Raw genomic sequence first — 21860 nt, 5'->3', positions numbered from 1 at the left:
TTTTGAGATACGTTCCTTCTATGCCTAGTTTATTGAGGCTTTTTATCATGAAAGGGTGCTGGATTTTGTTGAATGCCTTTTCTGTATTCTATTGAGAGGATCATGTGATCTTTGTTTTTGCTTCTGTTTATGTGGTGAATCACACTGATTGATTTACATATACATTCTTGTTAGCACTAAATTCTAGGACAGTGAGAGAATGTGGGCCCTCTCTGAGATTTCTGTATTGAGATACAACCTGTACTGACTTAAATTAGTTTCCTTGGTTGGAGTACAATTCCTTTGTCTGTTTGTTCAAGGGGTTATGATGTCAGAACAGCTATGGCCATCAGAGATGTGCAGAAGCAGCAACCAGCTGTGTAGTTTCCACCAAGGGCAGGAGTCAGTAAACCAATCTATACCATGAAAGACTAAAGTTAGGAGTAGGAGTGCAGAGCAGTGGGAAAGAGGTGGCAGCTGTCACAAGGAGGTAGCCAGTTGGAGGTACGGCTGGGTGGGGAGGGGAAGAGTTTTAATTTCCATATAGCCCAGTGAGAGCTGTTGATTGTGTGCTGAATACCAGAATGTTCCTCTCTTCTCCTTTTCTTTCTCCCTTCACTGTGGCTGGGTTTTGCCTCTTTAGGTCACAGTGGGCAGTATATTTGAAGTAGTCTGGGCAATCTTCAGACCTGGCACATCTTTTGGAATCAGTGTCTTGAGAGCCCTTCGGCTTCTAAGAATATTTAAAATAACCAAGTAAGTGATGAGAATTTGGACTCTTCCCAACCACTTTTGAGAATGGAACCTTCTCTATGTCTTGTTATATTTCCTTCCATCTCCTCTTTTCCTCCTTACCACATGTTTGCCTGCCCTGCCCTGCCTCCCACTCCATTCTTCAGCCCCTCTTCCTCCTCCTAAGATCAAGCTAGAAAATATCTATGGTGCCAGATACTATGCCACATTCCCTAGGGGAGCAACATTTTGGTGCTGTCTCCACTTCCTTACAAGTACACAAATGCAGCTAATTTTATAGACTACCAGGCAGATGCTGAGCTGGACCTGAGGTGACTTGTATTCTGTGTTCATAGCTGTAGTATTGTCTGGATTTCATAGGTATTGGGCATCCCTACGGAATTTGGTGGTTTCCTTGATGAGCTCCATGAAGTCTATCATCAGTTTACTCTTCCTCCTCTTCCTCTTCATTGTTGTCTTTGCTCTCCTAGGAATGCAGCTGTTTGGAGGCAGGTAAGCCCCAAAGAGTTTTCCACCCAAAGGAGGCTCAAAACTTAGTCTTAAGCCTGTAAGGGCTTTAACTTAATTAACTTAATTACCATGTAACCATCTTGTCTGTTCTTGTGCATGGCCTGAATCCACTGCTGAGTGTATATGTGACACAAATGTCTCTGCATAATCCCTTCACACTACACAGGGTTCTCATTCCAGGTACCTACTCCTTTGGCACTATCCCTAAAATGTACAGCATGGAGCCTTGTAACTGATGATAAGCTCAAACCCTGTCTCATTACCCACACCCTTCAAAGTGCCTAGTTCATAGTAGAAGTCAGTGATACCATCTTCATAAGTTATATGGGGTAGGGAAAAAGTAGGGAAGAGGGGGAATGTAGAAAAAAGGAGAAAAGAAGTGATAAAAACTAATCTTGGGAACGGCAAACTTGATATGTGAGATTTTCATCCATCTCTTGTCTCTGAATTTCCTTTTCAGGTTTAACTTTAATGATGGGACTCCTTCAGCAAATTTTGATACCTTCCCTGCAGCCATCATGACTGTATTCCAGGTATGAGGCCAACTGACAGTCCAGAAATGCTATGTGGGTCCCTTGGACCCCACACTATAAGACAGTGGTGTCTTAGAGTATCGGGAGAATCCTGTTGTCCTCTCCAGGCTCCTCTCAGAGTATATGACACTTTCTCTAAGTAATCATGACCACAGTGATCCCTAGGACTTCTGTGGCTTTGCCCTCACCAGTAGTCAGAGAGCTCTCCTGACTACCTCATTGTCCTTCTCCCTACACCTGTGAGCTTGCCGGAGACATTGAGTCTGAGCCACTCAGTCACAAATCACATTTATGGCTTTCTGAAATCTGGAGGCATCTTCTAACCCATTTAATGAGGTATCATTAAATGGTGTCCATTTAGTGAAGTATCTTTTCTACTCTCAATTCCCTCCCCCCCCCAAAAAACCCAACTTTTTAAATTATGGGGAAAATTCAAAAATCAATAATGTCTTAGAACTAAAGAAAAACACTATTTGGCCAGAATCTGAGGCTGAACCAGAACCCAAGTTTCCTGAACGGAAGCCCACAAGGCTCTTTCAATAATGCTTCCATTCCAGGAACTGTACCTGGGCAGCTCTGGGGACAGGCGGGTGATGGCCAGACCACCTAATCTGTCTGATTTCCACAAGGGCCTGGCAAAGCTGGAGGTGGGAGGGGGCACTCTGTAGTCTGAGGAATAGAACTGTTCTTTTTGATGTTCTCCTTCCATTTTCAATGCCTAAAAATGTCTTCCATAACACCAAAAAAGTTTAGGATTATTCAAAGTAACAACTGTTTTTTTCCTCCCTGGCAGGATGGCCAAGCAAGGGGGGGTGGATGGAAAAGACCCAGGCCCAGAGTTTGCCCTTTGCATTGGTCCCATTTTCTTCACCAACCCAAGTGTCTGATCTGCCTGTTGTTTACTTTCATAGATCCTGACAGGCGAGGACTGGAATGAGGTGATGTACAATGGTATCCGCTCCCAGGGGGGCGTCAGCTCAGGCATGTGGTCAGCCATCTACTTCATTGTGCTCACCTTGTTTGGAAACTGTATCCTTTCTAAGATGGTCCTCCCATGCTGCCCGCCTTTCTTGGCCAGCATGGGAGAAGGGAGGAGGAGGTGGTGGTAGTATTGGTGGTAGAGCCTGGGTGGGTAGGGGCAGGGGCCATGGGCATTGCTTAGTCTACTAAGAGAAACAAGAATCCTTATCTTACAGAACTTGTACACTAGTTGGGTCAAGAATACAACCATAAACAAGATAGAGTATTATCCAAATCTATATGTACACAAAAAATAACATATGAGGCTGTTACATTGAATGGTTGGAAATACTATGTGCTGGGGAAAATAGGACAGAGATCATTGTAGACTGAAATAGCAGAAAGATTATAATGCTAATGAATTAATTACATGCTAATATAGAACATGAACCTGCCACATAGGAAGATCTTTAAAATATTAGTATTATGATTAGTGCTACTACTGCTAATTATAGCTAATATTTATTTGTGCTATATGTGAGACCACGGACTAAGTTCTTGATAGGCACTATTTCATTTAATCTTTATAAGACACAGAAGAAATAACTTAATTAAGTCAAATAACTACTAAATTGAAAAGGGAAACTAAAAACCAAGTCTGTCCAACTCCAACGCCCATAACCTGGTCACAGGATCTAGATCAGGATGATTTAGGTTTGAATCCCAGCAAGTCTGCGTACCTGCTGTGTGGCCTTGGGAAAATCATGCAGTCTCTCTGAGCTTCTATTTTTCACGTCTCAAAGGAAGCTAACAATATTTATTTCCTTTGTTGTGAATATTAAATGAGATAACTTATTTGACTGTGCCTTAGAACTGCAAACTTCTTTACAATCGTTAGATATTTGGGGAAGTGGAATTTGCCTTGAACTGGGATTAGCAGAGCAAAAAGGGAGAGCCATGTGATGCAGCTATATTTTTCCATTTTCCATAGTTTCACAGAGAAGCGGTATTTCTTTAAGTTTCCTGCCCTGAAAACTTCTAGGGGTCAGAGTAGGCCATAAAGTAAACATGAAAAACTTATAAGAAGAAAGCTATTCAGTGAGTTGCAGAAATGGACTCACTGTCCATTGTCACAATGTCACTATCTTAATGGCACCTTGATTTTCCTGTTACTCTGAGAGTAGTCAGAGCTGGACTTTTTTATGCTGGAATCATTTGTATGTTCCACAACACATAAATCTAAAAGACAGCTGGAAAACCGGGACTTCTGGGGTTAGAGCATGGAATAGAAGTGGACTTCCTAGTGGATCATGCCTGCTCTATGACATTTTGTTAAATGAAACGTGGAAACCTTCCAGGGACTCTAACGTGAGGAATGAGAGAAGTAAGTTACCATCCCATTATGGAGAGCTGCTGAGTGATGGGAGCAGTAGAATCTCATTTCTTTTCCTCTTTAAGGACAGCGTAGCATGATGCCCATTGGCCTAGGGTAGGATTCAATTCCAGCCTCCCAGAAATGGGAGATGAACTCCTACACTGAGCTCCCTACGCATCTTGTTGTTCAGTGATCCTCTTATTTGTTATTGCTGTGGGCAGGGGCCACAGCTGTCTACAGGCCTTTTGAGTGTGGAAAAACAAACTCTAAGTGCTTTTTCCATTCTCTCGCTCAACAACAATCAACACAGAAGACTTCTGTGTCCACATGAGTGGGTTTTTCCCCCACCAACAAGCAAGCAATAATTCTGCAGCAGACAACAGCTGGGTGTCCTCTAATTCAATTCTGATGCTATCTACCTGGAGATAGCCTCAGATCCCGTGGGTTGGGAGCTCAGTCCCCAAGACTTCCTCCCCGCTTCCGATGCCAGCCGCAGGCTCCAGGTTATATTACCTGCGCTTCTGACCTACTGGCTATAAATCAGGGTTCCCACAACCCTCTCCTCGGATTCAATTAATTTGTAGAGTGACTCACAGTACTCAGGGAAACACATTTACCAGTTTATTACAAAGGATATTACAAAGGACGTAGATGAAATGCACAGGGCAAGGCATGGGAGAAGGGGTGCAGAGCTTCCATGCCCTCTCTGGGTGTGCCACCTTCTAGGACCTCCATGTGTTCAGTTATCTGGACGCTCTCTGAACCCTGTCCTTCGTGTGTTTGTGGAGGACTTCATTACATAGGCGCGACTGATTAAGCCATTGCCATTGGTGATCAATGCAACCCTCAGCCCCTCGCCCCTCCCCCCTCCCAAGAGGTTGAAGGGTGGGGCTGAAATTTCCAACCCTCTCATCATGCCTTGGTCCTCTCCCCCATGACCAGCCCCCATCCTGCAGCTACCTAGGGGCTGCTACCCATCAGTCGCTCATTAGCATAAAAAAGACCACTTTGGAATTTTAGGGGCTGTATGCTCAGAAACAGGGTGAAGGCCAAATGTATATTTCACAGTATCACAGGCCTCCTCACCTCATCTGGCCCCCCAGGTGGTTTGATTCAGGTATTTCTTCATCCTGTGTGAAGAGATGGTATGTGGAAGGAGGGAAGATAAATCCTCTTTCTGCTTCAAACAGGGTTGCACGACATCTCCGTGTCTCGTCCCACAGCCTCTGCTTCAGTGACTCTTTGGGTAGCTTCTGCTCCTGCCACTGTCCCATGCAGAAAAGACATGGAGGTGCCCACTCAGCTTTGCTAAAGACTTGTGTTTCTTACGTGCCCATCCTTAACTCGTCACCCCCAGACACGCTGCTGAACGTGTTCTTGGCCATCGCTGTGGACAATCTGGCCAATGCCCAGGAGCTGACCAAGGTGAGCATTGTTCTCTGGGGGTCTGATGGTTCTCTAGTGCCCCTGGGTACCCTGTGGCCTTTGGAGGTTTCTCCAAAAGTCTGTGTTGTCAGACCCAGGCCTGCCAGGGGGGCCTCTTTGGGAAGCTTTGGGACAGTTGGAGAGGCACACCCATGAAGGAGGTCTGGTTTACTTTCACTGAGTTTGGTGAGCCTCAGCCTAGCCTGGGTTGGGTTTCTCACGGGATACAGAGAATAACAGCTTAATCTAGGAACCCACAAAGGGGTTCTTTCCAGGGTTATCATGGAGAACTGAGAAAACACTAGAGCCCTGGATTTAAGTTCCACCTCTACTACTGTGACTTACCACTGTGTGACTCAAATCATGTGACTTAACCCTTCTGGGTTTGGGTGTGAGAGTACCCAGTGGCATCACAGTTCGCTGGGCTGTGGCCATATTCCACTGGCCATGGTCATCCTGGGGACAGTTCAATGAAGGCAGATACTACATTTGTCGAAGAGCTGCTCCTCTCCTTCCTGGTTCATTTCCCCAGGGGAGGAGGCAGTACCAGCTGCAGAAGGATGGTCTACAGAGATGAGTAAAACTCTTCTCCCTGTACAATGCAAATTTGGTTTGGGACAGAGGCACATAGCATCCTGGTGATGTTTCTGGGCTTCTTCCATGTGTTCCATGATGAGTTGCTTACTCATCCCTGCATTCTTGGGGGTCTTCCTCTGCACGGTGTGGTAAGGAAAATGCCAGCTTTAGCATCTGAAAAACTGGGTTTGAGTCCCACATCCACCGCTTACTGGCTATTTGGGCTTTGGCCAGACTCCTGATCTCCATTAACGTCGGTTTCCTCATGTGTAGGATGGGAATGATGTATCTGCCATGGATATGTCACAGGACTACTGCAGGGTTCCAGTAAAATAATGTACAGGGTTCCAGTAAAATAATGTATGTGAAAATCACAGCACGCTGTGAGGTTGTGTGTATTCTTAACAGCTCTAGTCGTCTTGCCTGGCCTGGTTTTCCTTGGTGTCGTAACATAGAGGGGACGCTTAGAGGCAGGAATGCTGGCGAAGGGATGAGGTCTGTGCCTGAGCGCCCAGAGGGGGCCACTTAGCTGTGCAGGGAAGACCGTGAGGAGCTTCTCAGCCTCAGTGCTGGACTCGGGGGGCCTAGCCTGGAAGGACCCTGCTCCATCCCTTCCAGACACTGCAGAACATCTGAGAAACATCGGCTCCTGCACTGACTTCCACGGCCATGGCCAGCTCCACTGAGGGCCAAGGGCTGGGTAAATGGCGCTGGCTGTCCTGACCAGCCTGTCGGGGCAGAGTGCGGGAGCCGTGGGGCTGCTGTTACCCAGGGGCTGCGCTCTGGACATCAGAAGTCTCTGAGCCGCCTTAACCTCATGCTGCCTCGTTTAACCTCTTCCTCTGCCTTCCTCACTCACCTGGTCTTCAGATCTCCTACCAGGAGAGCCAAGGGAAGCTACTGTCCTTCATGGAGGTCCCAGGCAAAGCCATATCTGCTTTGTGTCTAGGATGAACAAGAGGAAGAAGAGGCCTTCAACCAGAAACACATGCTGCAGAAGGCCAAGGAGGTCAGCCCGATGTCCGCACCCAACATGCCTTCTATCGAGTGAGTCGACTGCCCCCTTCACCGACCCCCAGGCTCCTGTGCTGATAGGCAGTCCATCAACGCACAGAGCTACTGGTTGCAGGAGTGCACCTGCTCCACGCCAGGAACTGTCGCTGAGAATATGGCAGTGAGCAAGACAGAGTCTCTGATCTCATGGAGCTTTCATTTCAGTGAGCAAGGGAGATAAGAAACACACAAATCATTTCAGATGGGGGCAGGTGCTATAAAAAAATGAAACAGGCCGTAATGGAGAGAGGGATGGGAGCTGGGGGAGCCTTGGGGCAATCCAGGAGGGCTTCTCTGGGGAGGTGATGTTTAAGCAAAGACCTAAATGTGTAAAAGGCAGTCGTGTGACATTTTGAAGGAAGCGTGTTCCCCAGCAAGGTCCAGTGTGGCGGATGTGTTATGCATAAGAGGAATGGAAGGAGACAAGGCCAGGGAGGTGGGCAGGAGCCACCTTGAGGGGTCTTTAAGGCCAGGTGGACGATTTTAGCTTTTATTGTAATTGGAATCATGGGAGGCCATAAGGTGGAAGGATGGGTATGACAAGGTTTGTACTTTTGGCTTATACTTTTAACAGTCACTCTGTTCTGTGGAGAGTAGCCGGTAGAGGCCAAGAGTGGAGGCAGGAGGCAGAGAGTTGGCTGTGAGAGCAAAGTGGGTGGGAGATGATGGTGGCCCAGACTGGGGTGGTGGCGGTGGAGGAGGTGAGAAGCCATCCCATTCGATCCCTGTTTGGGAGGGAGAGCTAGAGGGCGAGCTAATGGATTACACGTGGTAGGGGTAAGGATGGAAAAAAAGAGAAGAAACAAAAATTGGTCCCAGATTTTAAGGTTTTGCAGCCTAAGCCACTGGGTAGAGAGAAGGGGGTATTTACTGAATCCCTGGAGAATGGTGGGCATCCAGAATTCGTTTTGGCCACATCCAATTTGAGATACTTCTAAGGTATCCAAGTATTGAATAGGCCATTGGGTAAATGAGTCTGGAGCTAAGAGAAGGCAGGATTAAAATAAAGATTTGGTGAAGTCATTTGCACGTAGATGTTATTTAAGCCATCGGTGAGTGAGACAACCTAGGGAGAGTGGGGACGGAGAAGGGAGGGCTAAGGACGGAGGCTGAGTGCGCCCCTCAGCCTGAGGGTCTCGCAGAGGAGAAGCCAGCGAAGGAGACGGAGGGGGTGCAACCAGGAGGAGGAGAACGAGCAGGGAGCCTGGTGGCCTTGGGGACTAGAGGAAAAACCGCAGGAAAGAGGAGTGGGCACACTGTTCAGTGATCGTGCAGGATGAGGATGGGAAAGGGATCGTTGGATTTGGCAAAACAAAAGCTGTGAGTGACAAGAGCAGGTTCAGTGGCCAGGTGGGAACAGGATCCAGGTGAAGTGGATCAGGGAGAGGAAGGATGCGGATGGAGTAGTGCCGTGAGTGTGCCGGCTTTCAGGGACCTGGCCTGGACCTGTCGTTGCTGGGAGAACTCGGGGCAGCTGGCTGGGCCACCGCGCGGGCCTGGTCTCTGCATGGTGAGAGAGGAGGTGTTTGTGGAGAGGCTAAGAAGGAACTATAGAAGCACGGATTCCTGTTGTTGCTTCTGGGCATGCATGAGTTCGGGCCCTGGGGTATCTGGGGGGGAGGGTCTGAGACCCCTGGGAGGTGGAACTCCTGGCACCACACCCAGTCACCACTGAGGCTGGTAGAGGGAGGAGCCCTTGGTTGCCCAGAGCTCCTGTGAAGGGCTCCGGAGTGGCCTCTGTCATCTTGTAGGGCACACTGGGGTTACGTGATGGGGCCCTGCCTCGCCACATGGCCGTCATCGTCTGGCCTTCACCTTTCAAAGCTATGAAGGCCTGGCCTCTGGAACCCTCCTCTGTGAGTGAGGGGAAAAAATCCCCCCTCCCCCACACCATTAAAGATTGACAGGGAAATGCCAAACACTCCTTTCCTTCCAGAATATTCTCTGGGTCTTGAGTAGTTTCTATCCCCACCTTCTCTGAACCTATGAATTTGGGTTAAACACACACACACACACACACACACACACACACACAGGTATCCAAAAATGCGGATGGGTAGGACTGGCTGTCACTTAGGAGTGGGTGGTTCTATTTACTGAGACAAGGCAGCCTTAGGGAGAAGTGGGTTTGGAGAGATGTGAGTTGGGACGATGCTTGGCCCATAGTAGAAACTCACTATTTATGGAATGAAAGAATGAATGAAATGTGGGTAGGCACAGGGCTGTGGGAACCGCGTGGAGCGTGCGTCAGGGCACAGCGAGGTGGGAGAAGGTGCTGCAGACATCCATGGTGAGCAGAGACCCCGGCCTTGGTTGCTGTGGGGTGGGTGCTGCTGGCATGAGTGACCTCAGGGTGTGTGCGCCCTGCTCAGGTGTGTGCACCCTGCCCAGGTGTTCAGGTGAACCTGCTAATTTCTGGACTACAGTGTAACTACATGCAAACAGGACTGTCCACAGAGAAACATGGCAGGAACATTGTCACAAGCCAAAGTGCCTGAGTGCTAGTCACAGTTCTGTCACTAATACGCTCTGTGACCTGGGAAAGAAAACCACTCAGGATCTCAGAACTTCAGTTTCTCCATCTTTGAAATGGGAAGAAGACCACCTGCCCTTCCTATTCCTCCAGGCTGCTGTGGGGTGTACATGACGTCACGTTCACACGAGTTGGCGACAAGAGGATGCTACTCTGTGTGATCTAAATGACGAGTATAAATCTGAATGATTGCATGTGTGAGCAGAGAGGTGAAGGGGAGTTTGAAGTGTGTGTCCAATTTGTGTGGGAAAGTTTGGTCTCTTTTGCCTGGTGTGTGTGTGTATGTGTGTGTATGTATGTCCATGTTCATGTGTGTGTGAGAGAGAATCTTTCCGTATACCTATACTCTTACACACATGCTGGAGGGCTGGTTTTTGAATATTTGAGCATTTGCAAATAGATGGTGTGACGTGCTTTTTCCTAGCAGCGCACGCTGCCTGTCTGGAGCGTGTGCTTCTATTCCCACGTGCTCCCCGTGCTGCTTGGCCCTCCCACCCCCACCCGCGCCTCATTGCATCGCAGGCTGCCCATGCTCGAGGATGGGTTCGGTTGAGGAGCTCACGGCTTCTCCACAGTGATGTCTGCATCAGTGGGTGCTTCTGGGTGGCCACACGCATGTGCCCTGTGGCCCTTCCAGACCCTCACAGGGAGGCCCAGGCCAGCTACGTGTCTGCTCCCTCCACGCCGCCCTTGCATTGATCGGGCTCCCCTGCAGATGTGTGCAGTCTGGTGGCTGAGCACTGTCAGCTTGCCCCGCGTGTTCTCCATTGGTAGGTGTCAGTTTTATCAGGGAAGGAGCAGCATTTTCCAACTTCCCAGGTCGAAGCAGGGCCCCCTGGGCTGCACTGGGTCTGTCAGCACAGTGACTGGGGTGGGGTCACTCCAAGGACATCCCAGACATGTCGTCCTCCACCTGAGCATCTGCCCTGTGCTAATAGGCTCATTGTACCAGGTACCCTGTCCGCTTTCACAGGCACCGCCCACAGCCTGGCACTCCGACCTTGGATTTGAAAGGACGTAGTGTGTGTGTGGAAGAGATTTTTCTCTGCATGAGGGTAAGCAGGTCGATACTGTGCTTTACCCACCTGAACAGACTGAGCCTTCAAGGCCTCTGGACGGGGCCACTGCATTGCACCAATGGAGGGGGCACCACTCACATCCTGGAGTCCATGGATGGTGGCCTGTGGGATGGTGGCGCTGCCTTTGGCCACAGGCTGATTTGTTGCCTCGACAGTATGCATGGCGCAGCATTTGTTCCCCTGCTTGCTTTGTGAAACTGAGTCAGGATCTGCCATGGAGTGACGAGCTAGGCAGTTTTACCCATGTGAATGTGCCGTGGCAGTCTAGAAATGGTTCGGGAGGGGGAATACACTCATCACGGTTCATGGGATTTCCAAAATAGGTCTCCGAAGGGTGTGTGGGTGAGAGTGTGAGTGCCTGCAGGGCATGACGTTTGGGCATCTGAAGCTGAATACCGAATGAGATGGTATATCCTTTGCGTCTCTGCATGTGTGCTTCACAACTGAGATCCATGTATTTGCACATAGCAAGGAACCAAAAGTCACTCTGCCAGAGAGCTGAAGGTTGGGAGCCTGCAGAAGGCAAGCAGGCACACGGAGAACCAGTGGACACTCGGGGGACTCTGTGCTGCCCTCTGGAAATCTGGTGGCTGTGGGGCGTGAGGGTCCTAGAGGTTGGGGTGAACTGAACCTGTTCGTTTTTCTTTCCCAGAAGAGACAGAAGGAGAAGACACCACATGTCGATGTGGGAGCCACGCAGCAGCCACCTGTATGTGTGTACCGGTTTGCGTGTTTGTGAGTGGTTACGTGTGGGCGCGGGGACAATGTGTCTTTGTCCTTGCCATGGACAAAGTGGCAGTAGGTGTGCATGTCAGTGTGTGCCTTGGCGTGTGCGTGTGTGTTCCGTGCACCTGGTCTGTGGATATGCCCTTCTGCACTTTTCAATGTGTGCTTATATAGTGTGTGTCTCAAGTATGTGACCCCGTGTGTTGTTCACTCTTCTGTTTGGCCTGGGAGTGGGCATCTGTTGGTGCTGGTAATTAGTGTCGGGGGGTGTCCCTTTCACGTAGGCTGCGGCGTCCAGCTATGCGTGGGCCTCGTGAGGGTGCGTGTGGGTACATGTGAGTGTCCCCTTAACAGTGTGTAGGAGTGCGTCCACAGGCACAGGTGAGGGAAGGAGTAGGTGACTGCCCTTTGGCCCAGGGAGCCCACTCCTGTGTGCTCTCCTGTGTGCATCACGTTCGTGCGTTCCTGCTGCCACGCGAATGTTCACCGAGGCCCCCAAGCTGAGTGTTCGAGAGTGGCTTGAGTATGAGCCGATGGGGCTCTCTGCACATACAGTCTTCGGTGGTTCCTTAGCGACTGTGGCAGAGACCCACAGACTCTTCCTTCGTGAGGGTGCGGCCAAGACTTTGTAAGAAGACCGCTGGCCACTGTTCTTACCCTTCGCTAGCATCTGGCAGTCTCGGCCCTTGTTACCCCAGGCTGGGATCTGAGAAGGAAAGGAGAGGAAGGGGAGAGGAAGAGGAAAGGTCTCTGACCTTAAATCGAGGGCCGTTGGTGGGCACAGAGTAGGCGCAGGCTGATGCCCAGCAAGCAAGGCGAGCAGGGGGTGAAGGCGTGGCAGACCTCTGTGCTGGGACCTCAGCCCCGGGCTGACCCCTGCCCGGCTCTCAGCCGCTGCAAAGCGGGGATTAGAGTGCAGACCCCCAGGCTGCAGGCACTGCCCGACGCCCCGCTCACGCGTGGCCCGCCCTGTTCCGCACATCTCTCTGTGCTTCCTGTCTGCGGTCCCGGGCGCTCCCATCTCTCCCCCGCCGTGTGTCCCGCCCTCTCCACGGCCCCTGCGGCCGCTCTCCCTGGCCTGCGGCTGTCAGGTTCTGACTGCGGCCCTCGCCCTGTCCCCTCTGCCAGGCGGGAGCGAAGGCGCCGGCACCACATGTCGGTGTGGGAGCAGCGCACCAGCCAGCTGAGGCGGCACATGCAGATGTCCAGCCAGGAGGCCCTCAACAAGGAGGAGGCCCCCACGATGAACCCCCTCAACCCGCTCAACCCCCTGAGCCCCCTCAACCCGCTCAACGCCCACCCCAGCCTCTACCGGAGGCCCAGGGCCATTGAGGGCCTGGCCCTGGGTTTGGGCCTGGAGAAATGCGAGGAGGAGCGCATCAGCCGCGGGGGGTCCCTCAAGGGGGACGGAGGGGACCTGTCCAGCACCCTGGACAACCAGAGGAGCCCCCTGTCCCTGGGCAGACGGGAGCCACCATGGCTGGCCAGGCCCTGTCACGGGAACTGTGACCCGACCCAGCAGGAGTCTGGGGGAGGAGAGGCCGTGGTGACCTTCGAGGACCGTGCCAGGCACAGGCAGAGCCAGCGGCGCAGCCGGCACCGCCGCGTCCGGACGGAAGGCAAGGAGTCGGCCTCGGCTTCCCGGAGCAGGTCCGCCAGCCAGGAGCGGAGTCTGGACGAAGCTGGGCCTGCCGACGGGGAGAAGGACCACGAGCCCAGGGGCGGCCACGGGGGCAAGGAGCCCACGATCCAGGAAGAGCGAGCCCAGGATTTAAGGAGGTAACTGAGTCACAGGAGTGCCCTGGAGGCACATAGCATGGGCTGGTGTCGGAAGTTCTTCAGTGTAAGCCTGTCTGAGCCTCAGTTTCCCCTTTTACGAAATGGAGATGATGCTGATAGATAAATATAACAGGGCAATGAGATCTGTCCCCAATGGAAACTAGGCTTTGTTCTTCCCGGGCATGGGTGGGAATACAGCAGCAGACATAGCCCAGGTCTCAGCTCCCGTCTGCCTGGCCAGGTGGGGGGAGGCAGCGGAGGCCACTTGCTCTTAAGCTCCCCTGCCTGCCCCCCTTGCCAGGTGGGTCAGCCATTTTGGAAGGGCTCTGAGCACCAGCTCTGTCCCCCATCTCCTCGCAGGACCAACAGCCTGATGGTGGCCAGAGGCTCCGGGCTGGCGGGAGCGCTCGAGGAGGCTGACACGGTCCCGGTGCTGCCCCGTGCCGAGCTGGACGTGGGGAAGGGCGCGGCGCTGACGGAGGAGCCGGAAGGCAGCAGTGAGCAGGCCCTGCTGGGGGACGTGCAGCTGGACATGGGCCGGGCTGTCAGCCAGAGCGAGCCTGACCTCTCCTGCATCACGGTCAGCAAGGACAAGGCCACCACCGAGAGCACCAGCGTCGCTGTCTCCATCCCCGACGTGGGCCCCTTGGTGGACTCGACAGTGGTGCACAGTGAGAGCGCGTCCTGGTCCCCTCCGTCCACCACCCGCACTGCTGGGGGTCGGGGATAGTGATCTCTAGTCATTCTGGTAGGCCCGCTCAGAAGGCACCCCCGGCAGGAGGAAATCATTCTTCAGCAAGTGAAAATTAGTGGCAGTTGTTTTCCAGTGTGCAGAGAAAAAATAAGTTAGAGTTTTCTCAATCTTAAATTTTGCCCGTAAAATTTCCTTAAGCTTTTGGCCCCTGTGAGCACCCTACAGTTTTCAGAGTGATCATATGTGATTTTGTACCCTGCTACAAACGAGTGGATTTGATGTGCGCCTATTTGATGGCGTTCCCTGAGCCCTCCAGGGTGCTCTGCTGCCAGGCAGGTTAGGGAGCCCCTGACCGGGTGGGCGGTGGCAGGAGGGCGCTTTCTGGCCCTGGCTCTGCTCAGTGAGTGGCACCAGAAAAAACCTCTGTGTCTCTCAAGGCCTCTGTTTGTCATCTGTAAAGTGAGAGTGTTGAACTAAGTGACCTCTGAGGCCTAGTCCCTGTACTAACATTTTATGATTCTATTACTTTTTTTTTTTTTTTTTTTTTTTTTTTGACAGAGTCTCGCTTTGTTGCCTGAGCTAAAGTGAGTGCCGCTGTGGTGTCAACCTAGCTCACAGCAACCTCAAACTCCTGGGCTTAAGCAATCCTAATGCCTCAGCCTCCCGAGTAGCTGGGACTACAGGCATGCGCCACCATGCCCGGCTCACTTTTTCTATATATATATTTTAGTTGGCCAGATAATTTCTTTCTATTTTTAGTAGAGACGGGGTCTCGCTCTTGCTCAGGCCGATCTCAAACTCCTGAGCTCAAACAATCCACCCGCCTCGGCCTCCCAGAGTGCCAGGATTACAGGCGTGAGCCACCGCACCTGGCCAGTCTATTACTCTTATCAACTCTTTTCTCCGAGGAGCTTTTAGTTACAGGTCCTCTGTTCTCCCCATCGCAGTTCGCTCAGGCAGCAGATGTTAATCCCGGAAACCTTAAAGGGAAACACAGAGCACTTAATCTACTGTCCCCTCCGTGCCCTGACCCCACACGCCATCCCTGTACTCCCTGTCTCTGCATTAATCCCACCTGTGCCCTGTGACCTCCGAATTGTGACCAAGGCCTCCACCTTGCTTGTTTTCCTCCCACTCTTTCCATAGTTTTCTCTGCACGCGACAGTCGTTTCCTCTCCCTGTTCTTCTTCTTCCGCTCCTCCATCTCCATCCGTTCACATTCTCTACCTGCAAAATGCTGACACTGATTTAAAAAATGAAACCTCCCATGTCTGGCACTTGCTGGGCTTCACTTAGGCCTGTCCCAGCGTCTCAGACTCACAGCCTCTCTTGGTGTCTGTTTGCTTTTGTGCGCTCATAAATAAGAGACATTTTGGACCTTCCTTTATGAGAAACAACAGTAAGAAAGCTTGGTCTTCCCTCTGCTCCCATTTCAGGGCTAGTCTGTGGCCTTGGTGAGGTAAGAGCACGTTATAGGAAGGCTTTTGGATGCTTCACGTGACTGACCTTTTAGAAGGCCCTGGCGTGGGCCAGCACTGCAGAGGTCCACGGTGGACACAGAGCACCAGGGTAGAGCCATCACCGAACAGAGAGCAGCGGGGCAGGCTGACGGAGTCCCCTCCCCCACTCGGGCAGCCTCAGCCCCTTGCCAGCTTGCCCGACACTGGGACTTGCATATGGAGACAGGGTGGCAGCCTGAGAGCTGCATGTGACCTCGGGCTCCTTCGTCCTCCCGATCCCGGAATGCAGTCGTGGACCCATATCACATGAATATTGTATCCCCATTTCTCCATCAGTCATAGCCAGAAAAAGCACAGCCAGAAAGCCAGCCGCACACAGAGTAATGGTTTCTTGAAATCTTCCACTGCGGGGCGATTTCGTTGACAGGACATAGGATTTATAGGACCTTAAGGCAGAAAGCTATATGGTCTTAGGAAAGGTTCTTAAATTCCCTGCACTTCAGTTTTCCCATCTCTGAAATGGGAATAATAATACATGCTGCTCTGGGTGTATTGATGTGAAGATTCAGTAAGTGAACATATACAAAGAATCCAGTGTTTTGATATAAAATCTAAACTTTGTCACCTTTACAACAGAAACACCATTCTGTTTACCAAATCGTAAAAGTTCAACTATAAAAGGGGAAACGTGATCATCACCATGTATATGACACAACAGGCTATTCCTCAACAAATTGGGGTGAGGATGAGGAGAGAGGAAGGGCAGGTACTCCCGTGCCTGTGAGGGGTGTCCCCGGGCCCTTTCTCATCCTCTCCGTGCACGCTGGGTGTGAAGGGGCCGTCCCACATGCAGCAAGGTGTCTGAAGAGTCTGTGTTCCTCTTGCAGTTAGCAATAAGACTGATGGAGAAGCCAGCCCCTTGAAGGAGGCAGAGATCAAAGAGGATGAGGAGGTGGTGGAGAAGAAGAAGCAGAAGAAGGAGAAGCGCGAGACAGGCAAAGCCATGGTGCCCCACAGCTCCATGTTCATCTTCAGCACCACCAACCCGTAAGACACCCTCACATTGCCTTGGGGAGGCTGGGGTACACAGCCAGGGCTGGAGCCAGAGTAGGGTGATGGGTAGAAGGGGAGGGATGGGGGCCCAGGCACCTTCCTGAGCCTTCCCAGTACAGTGTGGCGAGACATCGAGCATCTGGTACCCACTGAGTGAGGTGGGTCATTAAGTGAAACAGCCCCAGAACTCTGTGCCCACAGTCTAAAGAGTAACTTAGGAGAGGCTAGCACGAGAAGTGTTGCGAGAAAAGGACCCTTTACCTATTCTTTGGTCAGTAGGTGGCAAGGGGGGAGGGAGGAAGTAAAACTACTTGAGAACATGTCACCACATATTCCAAGAAGTGGACAGAGCCTAGAATGACCAGATCATCTACTGGAATCTAAGAGTTTGGGTCCCACTGGCCTACATGTGGATTGTTGACATGTGCGTGCTCCTCAGAGCAGAGGTAGGAGCATGAAGTTTGGGGGGAAGAGCAGAGTCTGGAGGAAGGAATTTGGAAAGAGAAGTTGCCTTCTGCCTTGGCCGTGAGCAAGACGTACACCAGCTCCTGCGACTGGGAAGACAGGACGGCCTTGGGTGGTCATGTGGGCAGGGTCCAGGCGCTCTGGGAAGGGAGGAGCCAGGCCTCGGGTTAAGGTATGTCAGGCCCTCCACGGCTGGAATGGAGAATAGAGGAGATAGTTACTTTGATTAGAATAAACTGGGGCTCATGAGAACCTGTGACTGCTTTCGTCAGGAATCATAGAATCAAGGTCTATTTTTACGTCTCTTAATTCTTTATAATTGACTCGGCACGTCCCAGTTTCCTTACGGTAGGAGAGTAGACATTGCGCTACAGCGGAGGGCACCGCAGAGCTGCCCTGAGTTTGCCGTCGGATGCTGGCTGCACTCCGCGGCTCAGACGTGTCTGCAGATAATGCATCTTGGCTTGCGTGCTGCAGCCTCTAACCAATCTGATTACCTCCCTCCATGGGGGCTTTAAATCAAGGGTGGTGCCTGAGAAATTAAATTGCTGTCCCTGGCGGCTTCCTTTGGCGTAGGGCCTGGCTGTCTGGAAGAGGCTGGCGTGTGTGTGGGAATGGGGTGGGGAGTAGCCTAGATGGGTTTGGGAGGGAAGCGGGGCCAGCTCAGCAGGGCTCCCCCGCCCGCAGGATCCGGAGGGCCTGCCACTACATCGTGAACCTGCGCTACTTCGAGATGTGCATCCTCCTGGTGATCGCAGCTAGCAGCATTGCCCTGGCAGCGGAGGACCCCGTCCTGACCAACTCGGAGCGCAACAGAGTGGGTGCACGGGAGCCATTTGCCAACCTCTGTAGTGCCCCACCACTCATCCCATCCCAGTCCCTCTCCACCCCTCCATCCCAGCATTAGGGTGCACCGAGTTTGGCAGGAAGGGAGCTGGGGAGTAAGGAAGGGCTGAGACATTGCCCATCCCTGTTGCTCAGTGTGAAGTATGAGCCGTTCCCAGACAAGCCCTTCCCGGCACCCACGCTGTGAGCCCGTGTGCCACAGCAGGGGCCGGGCACCGCCACCCAGCCAGGCTCCGATAGGCATCTGCGGCCTCTGTGGGCTCAGATGTCAGCATAACCTAGGGCCACGAATGATGTATATGGAATATGATAGAGGCATCTCCCAGGCTCCCCAGGCACAGGTCAGGAGATACGAGGGAGGTGACAAGGATTCCATGTCCGGGGCCAGAACTGGAGGAAGAGGTTTGTGGCCCAGTTCAGACCCAAGAACTTAAGTTCTGGCCAAGGAGAGGGAACAGCCCAGGCCTGGCCACTGGGTGATATGGCCCCAGCAGGACCCGTGGCCCCTGTCCTCCCTGCATTGGTCCCTCGGTCCAAGCGGCGGCTGCAATTCCAAGCCTGGGTTCTGAGGCGGAGGTGGGTGGGTCAGGGTGGGCACGTGGGGCTTCCTGTGTCCGTGGGCCCGCGGGAGCGTGTATAGCCTGGTGGCCACACATGGTCCTGTTTCTCTCCACCGTGTGTCTTACAGGTCCTGAGGTATTTTGACTACGTTTTCACTGGCGTGTTTACCTTCGAGATGGTTATAAAGGTAAAAGCTTCTAGAGAAGACCTGAGCTGCAGGGTTTGGATGGGTCATTTGTCTGCTCCTCTAGGATAGGGCCCTACCCCAACGCTACCACTGACTAGCCAATGACAGACCTCAGTAGAGCCTCTGCCACCCCTTGTCTGGCTTCAGAACCCTGAGGAAATGTGTCTTGGCCAGATGTGACTGTGGATGTGTGTGGGCGTGGCCTAGGCAGGAGGCGGGCAGTGGGCGTGCAGACAGGCGTGGGGACTGCGCTCCCCTCCCCAGTCACCCTGGCTGAACCTGGGTGTGAGCCAAGGTGCGGGGGGTAGGTAGAGATGAGTCCTCCTTGGCTCCTTCTAGGACCAACCACGCTTCTTCCCCTCCAGCCACCCTAACACCCTACCAGCCTGTCTTGTCCCCAGTCTTACCCATCTGGTATTTTAACCATCTTGTCCCCAGTCTTACCCATCTGGGATTTTAACCATCCATGCCTATGTGGCAATGCGTGGTGCTGTGAGCCACTGGCGAAAGGAGAAACATGGCAGGGCTCTGTGGTGACCACGGAGTCTAGCAAACCCTGTGTGGCTGTGAGTTGCGTGGAGAGAGCCTGTTGGACTTACCCTCTTGCTCTTCAGGTCCCAGCGTAGGGTCAGTTGTGGAGATGGTGGCAGTAGAGTGTTGCCATCATGAACCAGGTCTCAGGGCCAGTGCTGCCCACACCTCCCAGGCTCATCTGTGGCTGTTCACACCCTTCTTCTGCAGATGATAGACCAGGGCTTGATCCTGCAGGACGGGTCCTACTTCCGCGACCTGTGGAACATCCTGGACTTTGTGGTGGTGGTTGGCGCGTTGGTGGCCTTTGCTCTGGCGTAAGTGGCTCTTTTTCTTGTTCGGTTCCCTTTTCTCCCTTCTTTCTGGAGACTCTGGCTGATTTGAGGCCAGAGAGTGGTGCCAAAGAGTGCTGCCCTGGAAATCTGCTCCCTAGCTGCCCACAGCAGAGTTCCTGAGAGCCCCGCAGCTCCAGCCCACGTGCCCTAAGTGGCAGGAACAGGGAGCATGAGGAGGGAGAAGTTCAAGGCCCAGGACTCCTTTCTTGGAGATGAGTGAGCTTGGGCAGGTGCTCACCATGTGGGCAGTGCCTCCATGCACCCAGGGGTGGACCCAGGGACGGCTGATGGGCCCTTTCATTTCTCATGTTTGTCAATCAAGGAAGCAGCTTGGAAGAAAGAAGGATGCGGAGGGTAGAGCAGAGTTGGGGATCACAGAATCCAGGCATGGGGGGCTTTTCTGCCCATGAGCAGGGGTAAATGAGAGCTATTGCATGTATTATCATGTTTAATCTCCAAAAGGAAAGACCTTCCAAACTTTCCTTGATAACACACTTAGGAAATCAGTCTTAAACCATTCAGGCAACTAAATCATGTTCATTACATTCGGGTTTTTTTTTTTTTTTTTTTTTAATCCACACATTGATCCAGCTATAGCAGGTTTTCAACCCCATGCTAACATTTCCTGTGGAATCCAGCCAAGCGAAGGGCTCTTCTAGCCCTCTAGGGTGTAGCTAGGAAGTAGGGATGTTTCGTCCTAACCAGATGTGTTGAATGCCCCAGTGACAGCTTTGGGGCTCTGTCTGCCCCTATTCCACGCTGCACAACCTGACCCTCTTCCAGGTGGCGTGACAGCAGTCCCTGAGCCGTCCCTCCAGTCTCTCTGAATGCAGGTGGGAGCCGCGTCATCTGAGCGAGGCTAGAGGCGCTGTGTGACGAGGCAGAAGGAAAATACTTGGGAGCCGCCATTGCTAATGGCAGCTATAAAAGGAGCAAAATTCCTCCATAGGTTTTGCTCTTCCCAGTGGTTAGGAAGGGATCATGCAACCTGCCTTCTCCCCAAGCACTGTCTGCTTCCCTCTCTTCTCCTTCCTCTCCAAAAAGTGGTGGGTGAGAGTAAAGAAGGCCTGTTTCTCCAGTGGCCCAGGGCAGAGGGCTCTGTCTGTAAGAGACGTGAAACGTCCCCAGCTGTGCTAAGAGTCTGCATTCTCCCAGAACCTGGAAATAGACTGTGTGCATTGCTCCCTGCTGTCATGAGGGACCCCCCAAAGGAGAGGGAGGGGGGTTGTGTGCAATGGGCTGACAATCAAGGTAACGCCAGGGTCCCTTGTCCCTGTGTGCACTAGCATGCTAACCCCGCTCAAGTCATGTGGAATGACTTTTGTCCCTCTGAAAAGGAAAGCTTCCTACCAGAGCTGGCTGGACCGTTCCTGGGGAAATGTCACAGAAGCTTGATATTTTCTCAGGCATCTGAACCCTGTACGGATTCTCACAGCAAGATGAAAAGAAAAGCAACTCTAGTCTCCCAAGGGGACTCCAGCTCCTCTTCCTCCTCCTTAGAAAGACGCGTTAAAGTCTGCCTTTGTCTTAAGGAGACCCACCTTTTTTATTAGAGATAAATATTATCCTTGGGTTCTTAAAAGGTCAAGTTCCCTTCTTGCCTTATCAATTCATTTGGATATGTTATTCACTAATTGTTCTTATTTTGATCTTACCAAAGTAATTCATCTCTGTTTGAAGGATAAAGTCCAAGGAGAGAGAAGCGCATAGGAAAGGAGCCACCCCACCTTTAGGAAGAACAGAGCCCACTGAGGTGACAAGGCAGCGTGGCCAGAAAGGGAGGGGCTGTGGAGCCATCTAGGCCCTCATTTGAGTCTCAGCCCCTCTACGTTCCTCTGTGTCCTTGAGCCACACAGCAAATATTAACCCTCCTAACTCTACTTTCTTGCCTCTAAAATGGAGATAAAATAATGTACGTAATAGTGCTTAGCACAGGGCATGACGTCATGTGGGTGATCAATAAATGTTAATTCCCTTCCTTATCCATCATATCTTGGGAGACCAAATATAGGAGCTCCAAATATAGGAGCAGAGTATGTGCTGATGCACAATGTATGTAAAGAGTTGGAGATGTGCACAGGCTTGTCCAAGAGCTGCTTGTTTTATATATACCCCCCCATACACCTGTGCCTGTGTACCTGGTAACCAGGCCCATGTGTTGGTGCCAGTGTGGGGAGGGAGGTGCATTTTATTTTATTTTACATTATTTTAGCTTTTCAGAGGTGAGATCTCGCTATGTTGTCTGGGCTGGTCTCAAACTCCTGGGCTCAAACCATCCTGCCACCTCAGCCTCCCAAGTAGCTAGGACTACAGGTGTGCGCCACCACGCCCAGCTTAGGAGGTACATTGTAGAGGCAGCCTCTGCCTGCCTGTCCCATGTCCACAGTCTAGCTGTCTCTACTCAGCCCCAGAGCGGTGATGACGTGCTGTAGGGTTGTCATCTGTCT

At 51.9% G+C, this 21860-nt stretch overlaps 1 protein-coding gene across 3 annotated transcripts in view; it reads left to right on the top strand.

The window, feature by feature from the left end:
- Positions 1–21860, top strand: part of CACNA1E (calcium voltage-gated channel subunit alpha1 E) — a 310878-nt gene that overhangs the window by 231710 nt on the left and 57308 nt on the right. For 2 of the 3 annotated variants that reach the window (XM_069459671.1, XM_069459670.1), the window contains exons 13-25: positions 623–735; positions 1093–1224; positions 1703–1775; positions 2687–2804; positions 5468–5535; positions 7061–7158; positions 11429–11485; positions 12631–13281; positions 13642–13952; positions 16323–16482; positions 17641–17770; positions 18488–18547; positions 19289–19395. In XM_069459671.1, the coding sequence (XP_069315772.1) occupies positions 623–735; positions 1093–1224; positions 1703–1775; positions 2687–2804; positions 5468–5535; positions 7061–7158; positions 11429–11485; positions 12631–13281; positions 13642–13952; positions 16323–16482; positions 17641–17770; positions 18488–18547; positions 19289–19395 (2078 nt within the window). The remainder of the gene's footprint in view (positions 1–622; positions 736–1092; positions 1225–1702; positions 1776–2686; positions 2805–5467; positions 5536–7060; positions 7159–11428; positions 11486–12630; positions 13282–13641; positions 13953–16322; positions 16483–17640; positions 17771–18487; positions 18548–19288; positions 19396–21860) is intronic. The other variant, XM_069459672.1, reaches the window with a different exon arrangement.

The sequence above is a fragment of the Eulemur rufifrons genome, chromosome 27 (assembly GCF_041146395.1).
Source record: "Eulemur rufifrons isolate Redbay chromosome 27, OSU_ERuf_1, whole genome shotgun sequence".
Lineage (NCBI taxonomy): Eukaryota > Metazoa > Chordata > Mammalia > Primates > Lemuridae > Eulemur > Eulemur rufifrons.
Note: the sequence above shows the minus strand (reverse complement) of the source record. Positions and strands in the feature narration are given on the sequence as shown.